We start from the raw sequence: 8,601 nt of genomic DNA on the forward strand, positions 1-8,601 counted from the left end.
GTTGTGCAAAGGAAGTTGTGGCTTATTGTTATATAAATGTAAGGCTCTGGTCCTAGACTAGTTAAGAAATAACCAGCAGCCCTTGGCGATGTTAAGACATGACTAATTATTTGTTTAACAAATACACTATATTACAGAATTATCCCTTCTGTCTGCAAACATTTGTTATTTTTTTAAAGAATGCTTTTTGATTATTTTAATTTTAGAGACAGAGTTTCACTCTTTAACCCAAGTTGGTAAATTCATGGCAAATCTGCATAAGTTTCTCAAGTTATACTACTAAAGGCACAAACCATCACACCCAGCATTTTCAGTGTTTTAAAAAAGAAACTTTTGTTCATATTAACATTCCTCAAAAAATGTAACATAATTAAAGTTCAACTGTGGAAAAGGTGTATTTACATAACATCCTGGTCTTTCATTGAGTCTCTCATTGGTAAAACTCTCTTGACCTTGACTGTGGGAGAAAGAGATGACCAGGACCCTTTCCCTCACCTTTGCTCCCCCTAACAGTGAATTTCTCCTGGGGTGTACTTAGACCATCTGCCTGACTCACTGTTGATATAAAAACAAGATCCAGGCACTGTGTTGAAAGCTGATGAAACTGGAGCAAACTAGTCAGTAGTAGCCTGACTATCAGCTGAGTGACTGAGACACCCACACTTTTCCAGACCAGGGCCAGTGTTCTGTGGCAGCAACTTCAGCCTGAGCACTATGCTTGAAACTGCAGAGCTACACTTCAATGTGGATCATGGCTACCTGGAGGGCCTGGTGAGAGGATGTAAAGCCAGCCTCCTAACTCAGCAGGACTATGTCAACCTAGTGCAGTGTGAGACCTTGGAAGGTAAGTCCCTCACCTCATCAATGATATTGCCCTCTGGAAGGGAGGAAAAGGGACTGCAGTCACCTACTCAGAAGGTCAGAACAGGTTCTTAGTCCTGGAATTCAGATGCCTTTGGTTTGGGGACCTTGGATGTGAGGAAAAAAGATTGATATCCATTTATATAATTTAATAGTTTAACATTCCCTTCCATTGTGAACGCAGGTGATAAACCATGGCCAGTGGTCTGAGCATCACCTGCTACTGATATCCACCCAGAAACCCATAGCTATCCCCTGATGTTCTTGCAAATATTCTCAAATATATTAATGCTTCTTAGTTTGAATTTAGATGCTACTCTAATTTCAAGGATATTTTTACCTTGATTTGTAATGTCTCAGTTAGGAGCATATTTTACACATTTTTAATGTATTCTGATAATCATACTTTAAAATATTGTGTTTCCTTTGTCATCCTAACTCTCTTTTTATCCATATAACTATAAACACTACTAGGTAATACCCTTCACCAACATGAGTCTATGGAGAAAGAAACAGCTAAGAGTTTTGGTTTAGAGAGATTTTTGTCTGGCTCCAGCTTTTCAGTATTGATTTGAAAATTTGTTTGAGATTTGCCTTTAACTGAAAGACAAGTGAAAAAGAAAAGCCAGGAGTGTGGTGGATTAAAAGTCTTGGTTTTAATCTCTGCTACATCTAAGTTGGAGACTGAGTTTTCAAAGTCTCTGAGCCTCAGAAGTCTTCCCTTATACACAGGGAAAGAATTCCTACTTAGTTATTAAGGAGACAAACAGATATGTACCCAGTAAATGATAATTTTCCTTAAATCACATTTTTCTTAAACCTTAACAAAGAATGCAATCTGTAACTGTTTTATTATTAAAAACAGCTTTGTTTACTCATTTTGAGAAACATCCAGATTATACTAGAAGAAAAAGCAATAAGGGGAAAATTCTTGGAAAAGTAATGAATTAGGTGGCATACATCGTTTGGGGGTGGACAACAAACCATGTTTTTAAAAAAACCTTTTGAAGGTGACTTTGATAGTTAACTTCCTTGTAAGGCTGAAGGAAGCTAAGATCACCATTATATAACAGTGACTAGTTATAGCCAGCATTAAGGACTCAAGGTGATATCAGCCTTGCCTTGCCTTTCAATTTATTTTATAAACAGATCTTTCAAATGATATGTAATTCTATTGACTACAAACAATGATACATAATTCCAAATACAGTTAGGAGTTTGGTGACTAGAGAATGTTAATTGCTTATAGAAATGTCTGTATAAATTAAAGTAGAAAAATCTTTAACACGGGGAAGAATACATGCTTCAGAGAGAGGTCAGCCTTTTGGATAAATTCTATTCAGTTTTGAGTCAAGCCTCTACAAGCAATAAAAAATGCTAATTTAAATGCAAGCAAAACTTGAGCTGACATTTGACACCAGACACTCACTTCTCATATCAGAGAGAAATCAAAGAAGTATCAAAGTTGGAGAAAGAATTCTAGGGTATAAAAAAGTAAGGAGGAGGCCAGGCGATGGTGGCGCACGCCTTTAATCCCAGCACTCGGGAGGCAGAGGCAGGCGGATCTCTGTGAGTTCAAGACCAGCCTGGTCTACAGAGCTGGTTCCAGGACAGGCTCCAAAGCCACAGAGAAACCCTGTCTCGAAAAACCAAAATAAAAATAAAAAAACAAAAATAAAAAAATTAAAAAAAGGAGGACACAAATAAAGAATTAAAGGTTACAAGAGGGGCTGAAGAGATGGCTCAGTGGTTAAGAGTAAGAACTGCTCTGGCAGAGGACCTGAATTCAGTTCCCAACATCCTCACTAGGCAGAAAGGTCACCATCATCTAGGAACATCAGCTACAGGGGCATCTGATGCCTCAGGCCTCCAAAAGCACCCCCACTCAAATATATACATACCCACCCCTCACACATGTGAGTACACATAATTAAAAATGAAATAAAAGTATTTTTTCTTTTTTAAATTTATACAATGATTTTACCATGGAACATTTTAACCAAAAGATTCACTGACCTTAGGTGTCTTTTGAAAAAAAAAAAAAAAAAGATTCACTGAAAGAGGAAAGGGAAGAGAAGAAAGAAATTTATGTAAAACGTATCTGGCATAGAACAGTTGCCTAACTGGATTTAATATCTTTATTTTCAAGGCAAGTTTTCAATCCCTTTTTGAGACCTCAGGAATGATGCTTCTTGGAAAACTGTACATGTGCCCACACATATAACTTCACAAACAACACTAAGGGGCAGTGAACCATGAGAAGGCATCTCTGTATCCTAGTTGGGAAATGCTGCCCAGTTCATCAGTGCTTTATCATCATTATATCTCATGATTTTTCTTTCTTCTCTGTACAAATTTTTTTTCAATTATTCAATTTTTAGATATCTGTCTACACACTCAGAACTCAGAAGGGTGGGCTGACCAAACAGAACCTCCTAACAGCTTATGGGGACTGCTTCCAACCTTACATATATTTGTGTGACAGACAGCTATTGGGAGATACCCAGAAATTCAGACACCAAAAGCTAACCACATTTGAGTTATCATAGACGCTGAAAAAAAATCCGGATGAGAAAGCCTTTTAAGCATTTTTAAAATATGTACCTCTGGGCATGTGTACACAACATGTGTGCAGATGTCCACAGAGGTCAAAAGAGGGCATGGATGACTGGGAGCTGTAGTTGTAGAAGCTGCACATCACTTGATATGCTGAGAGCCTATATATAGCTCTGCAAAAGCAGCAAGCACTCTAAATCTCTGAAACATACCTCTAACTCCTTAATTAAGAACTTTTTGTCCTCATACACCTGAGTACACTGAGGCTTAGATTGGCTATGAGCAACCTACAGGCTACCAACAACAGAAAATAGTTTTCAGTGCTTCTTTTTCCACTTGATTTCCACTAAGAGACATAGGGTACATTGTGAGATATGGCTCAGTGATAGAGTGCTTGCTACTTGCCTAGTCATGCATGAAGCTCTAAGGAACATCTCCAGCAACACACACACACACACACACACACACACACACGAGAGAAAGAGAGAGAGAGAGAGAGAGAGAGAGAGAGAGAGAGAGAGAGAGAGAGAGAGAGAGAGGACTCGAACTGTGCTGTTTTGATGCCAATTCTGTTTTACTAATAAAAATAACACAGACTGCCCTACTTAGTCCATTTCTAGGATGTTAGGGAGTAACAGCTATGGAAAGCAAGGTATTTGTTGCTTTTGTGAATATGCAGGTACCTTTTTTTGTTTTGTTTTGTTTTTCGAGACAGGTTTATGGAGCCTGTCCTGGAACTAGCTCTCGTAGGCCAGGCTGGTCTTGAACTCACAGAGATCTGCCTGTCTCTGCCTCCCAAGTGCTGGGATTAAAGACGTGCACCACCACCGCCTGGCTGCAGGTACCCTTTGAGCCAACTCATGGCTAAGAATCAATCAAGAGGATCTTCTGGGATGAAAGTTAAGGACTTGAGGACTTCTGTTTTCCTTTGCAGAGTATGCACTATGTGAATTGTGAATAAAGAAGGGAAGATAAAACTGTGCAGTCACAGTACTATGTTGAAGCAGGTACATTTTGCAGAGGAAAAGCTAACTTACCAAAAATTGATTTTTTTTCACTGTGTTAAATCCTGTAGTCTTTAAACCTGTTCTGATGTGATAGCAGCAGACTATTTTAGAATCATTTACAAAGAATACATGGTATTCAAGTAACTTTAGAAGACAGAAAATAAAATTGTCCAGTAAAAAACTTTGGGAATCTTCATATTCAGGATTGTGCTGACTTGTGGGTATCACTGGACAAATGTGGTCAGAAACACTCACCCATTCCAAGTCTGACTCTGACTAATTGAAGCATGAACTAGTCATGGGAGTCAGTGCAAGTCAGTCTTTCCTGGGAACAGAAGAAGGAAGCTATTACTCTTGAAAACAACACACCATTTTCATCAGAATGTCAACTACAAATAATTGTGGAAATAGCCATACCTCTTAGAAAAAGACAAGGTGGAGATGCCAATACCTGAAGTTCAGTAATGAATAGGCTTTTCTGAACACAATGAAAGAGTGCACTGGCTCTGGGGTGTGGACAATACTCTAGAATGGGTTTTCACATTGTTCTCCTTGACACAAATTTTTGAAAGGTAATGAAAGATGCCCACTTTATATTCCTGACCATAAGGTCTCTTTAAAGGGAATTGATCTCTAGTCCTTTCCCAACTGCGCCTTTAAGTAGGAACTAATGCAGTTGGCATGCATTAAACACTTTCTGGCTAAGTCCAAAGAAGAAAATATGGATAAGATAAAATTCCTGCCTTAAAAGGACTCTCATTCTAGAAAAGGAAATGGTTAGGCGAATAAGAAACCCTTAAAGAGGACAGTTTAGCAGAACCAATCAAATTTCCAAATGCAACTGTCAACTGACCTCTGCCTGTTCATCTTTCAATCCTTGGGTCAGAAGCTTTTGACATTTTTTATACATATCTCTTCAGTCACAAATTCCCTTTACCTAATTTTCCTAGAAAATATCTGTTTCCCTTTTAACCCTCATTTCAAGCCTACTTCTAGAGGCCCTTTGCTATAGTGGCTCTGGTGACACAGAATTGGCAAACTTCAACTTTGTGATCCTTAACATGCAGTGAACCTAATCCTGTACAGCATCTATGACATATGCATATATAACCTGCCAAAGGACATTAACCTCACCATCAGGGACCAGCCTCAACAAAAATATCTCTTGCCAGGGTAGAGGCATGGAGATTTAGAAATATAGTAAAGAATATGAAGACACAAATGAAAATAATAAAATGGAGAAACATATAGGATAATATCAGGAGGGAATTCCAGTGAGTACTGAAAATATGCCTACATTTAATTTCCAACTGCTTAAAATACCCCCCAAAGGTAGGAGTAAGACAAAAGACTGCATTAGCATGACACAAAGAAATGAACATACCAGTTGAAGGTCGTGGGCTACATTCATAGTTAAACATTCTGTTGGTAGAACAAAACAAGTCATGTCACACACTAGATCAAAACATTCTGTAGGCAAACCACTCTCTGGGTGGAATCCCAAGTCATCTCCATAAAGGGAACTGGAACTTAATTTGATCCTTAGACTCTTATTTGAGGTAGGAACAAACTACTTCACAATTCCTGGAGTACAAGATCAGGCTATTAGCCACACCTGTTGACAATAACCTTGAAAGAGCAGAACTCTCTGGTCCACACCTAGGTTATTCTTAAAAAACACAATAACCTTGAAGGAACTAGAGGTAAGTTTCTACTCTCTGACCTTTGGTCAATGTGAAAATAAGCTCACTTTTCCAGGCCTCCACACCTCACTTACCGTTCCTGCTGCAGACTGAAGTATTACATGAATAAATAAAATACTATCTGTTGTAAATATTTGCTTTGTGCCGCATTGTTTAACTATGTAAAGATGTGTCGCATTTATTTATGTTGCAGAATAATTGTCTAAGTATGTAAAGATGTGTTGCTGTTTTACCTTGCCTGACTAAGGCACCTGATTGGTCTAATAAAAAGTTGAACAGTCAATAGCAAAGGAGAACGTATAAGTAGGAATTCCAGACAGGAAGAATAAATAGGAGGAAGAATTTAAGCTTGAAGGAAGAAAGAAAAAGAGATGCCAGGGACTTGCCAGGGGCCAGTCAGACAGATACATAGGAAGCAGGAAAGTAGGATATACAGAAAGAAAAGGTAAAAAGCCACAAAGCAAAATGTAGATGAATAGAAACAGGTTAAATTAAGTTAAACAAGCTAGTGGAACAAGCCTAAGCTAATGCTGAGGGTTCATAATTAATAATAAGCTTCAGAGTCTTTATTTGAGAGCTGGCTGGTGACCCCCCAAAAAATTCAACTACAACCATCTTCTATCCATAAGCTATATTATGGTACGATATGTGGGGGGGGGTAGGGAGGGAGCGAGCGAGCGAGAGAGAGAGAGAGAGAGAGAGAGAGAGAGAGAGAGAGAATATGCTTCCTTTTCTTTTTTGCACTACTAGGACTTGAACCCTCAGCCTGGAACATGCTAAACACATGCCAGGCAAGCACTCTACTACTAAGCTTCCTCCTTAACTGTAGTGTAAGCTTCTATGGGCAGAAAGTAAACCTTACACTGTTCCTTCTCCGTCCTGAAGCCAAGGACGGTTTTGTGTAATACAAATCCAAGCTGTGTATACTTCCTAGCTCTGGGGTGTTAAGCAAGCTGTGGAGCCATTGGCTTTGGAACTTCCTTATCTGATACTTAGATTTCGCTTATTGGGTTTATCTCCCAATTTAGGAAGGGACCTAAAATACCTGGAAATGTTTTGTGAACTGTGAAATTGGTTCTGAATCATAATGCCTACACAACGTGAATGAGATTTTTTTATTCTGCTAGATCGTAAGTCCTGAAATAGCACTTAATTCCAGGTTTGGATTCTTGGTATTTGACATATGACTGTTGATTCTGTTCTACTTCAGTGAGAACTGATTTTAAAAACTCTCATTCCCAGGAATAAGAAAGTAGAGAAGGCTTTATGGTGCCCCATATCTGCAATGCTAGTACTTAGGAGACTGAGGCAGGAAGATGGAGCTTGAGGCCAGTCAAGGCAAGTTCCTTTCTTAAAACAAACAAACACCCCCACTTCATAATGAAGGCCTGTACACTGATCTTCTGGTGTTAGATTTTAATCACAAGTTAAACCTAATGTTGTGGGTCATTCATGTAACAAAATTTGAATTAAGTGCTATGAGGGATAGGAAGAATAGTAAGACTAATAAGTACCTAAGTGACTATTTAGCTCAGGATATGATTGGTAAGGAAAACAAAATCACTAAAAATTAAAAATACTTTCAATTTACACATGAAAGTAAACCAAACTTGAAAACTGAGGAATACTCGTCAGAATGGCTTTGGAGAAAGGCTTAAAACAGGTAAACATTCTGGACAGTAGGGAAAGTCAGTGACTTACAGAAAGCAAAAGTCAAGTGAATCAGACAGGCAGTAGCGTTGCAATAACTGGGGATAAGGCTAGAGTTTAGGTTGAAAAAAATGTTAAGGTTCCTTTAAAGACTGTGAAGGTCAGGATGCTGAGTGTAACACTGGGTGAGAATAAGAGTCACGTCCAGGAACAGACTTGCAGGCATGGAAAACATGGACACAAAATCTCGCAGAACCTCAGTTACTTCATCTATGAAAAGGGGATCGATGAAAAGTTAAGAAATGGCTCATGTTAAGCCAGGCGGTAGTGGCACACGCCTCTAATGCCGGCACTTGGGAGACAGAGGCAGGCGAATCTCTGAGTTCAAGACCAGCCTCTTCTACAAGAGCTAGTTCCAGGACAGACTCCAAAGCTATAGAGAAATCCTGTCTTAAAAAAAAATGAAATGACACATATTAAGATCATTTTATTAGTGGTAAAAACACTTTATATATCTATAAAACTTGTTTTTCTTTAGGATTTATGAATCTTTCTTTCAATTGTTTTTATTGAAGTATATATTTTTCTCTTGTAGATTAGATCCATGTATTGTTGGGGGAGGATGTTTGTTCATTCCCAGTTACCCAGTATATGAAATAATTGCACAGAAACTATATTATTTACAATACTGTGTGGCCAGTAGATCAAGCATATTTCTGGCTGAATCTTAACCCATTTCTATTAATCTGTGTATTGCCATGTGGCTGTGGCTTCCTGTATAAAGTTTCATTTGATGTCTGTCTCTGGTGGGGCTACATGGCATC

The 8,601-nt window shown here is 38.6% G+C and overlaps 1 protein-coding gene across 1 annotated transcript in view; it reads left to right on the forward strand.

Annotated features, from left to right (window-relative positions):
* Positions 1–700: 700 nt before the first annotated feature.
* Atp6v0d2 (ATPase H+ transporting V0 subunit d2) overlaps positions 701–8,601 on the forward strand; it is a 42,287-nt gene continuing 34,386 nt past the window's right edge. Inside the window, exon 1 of the mRNA XM_050166307.1 lies at positions 701–844. Coding sequence (XP_050022264.1) covers positions 715–844 — 130 coding nt within the window. The 5' untranslated portion in view covers positions 701–714. The remainder of the gene's footprint in view (positions 845–8,601) is intronic.

Source organism: Alexandromys fortis, unplaced genomic scaffold (genome assembly GCF_014885135.2).
Source record: "Alexandromys fortis isolate MF-2015 unplaced genomic scaffold, M_Fortis_MF-2015_v1.1 scaffold_18, whole genome shotgun sequence".
NCBI lineage: Eukaryota > Metazoa > Chordata > Mammalia > Rodentia > Cricetidae > Alexandromys > Alexandromys fortis.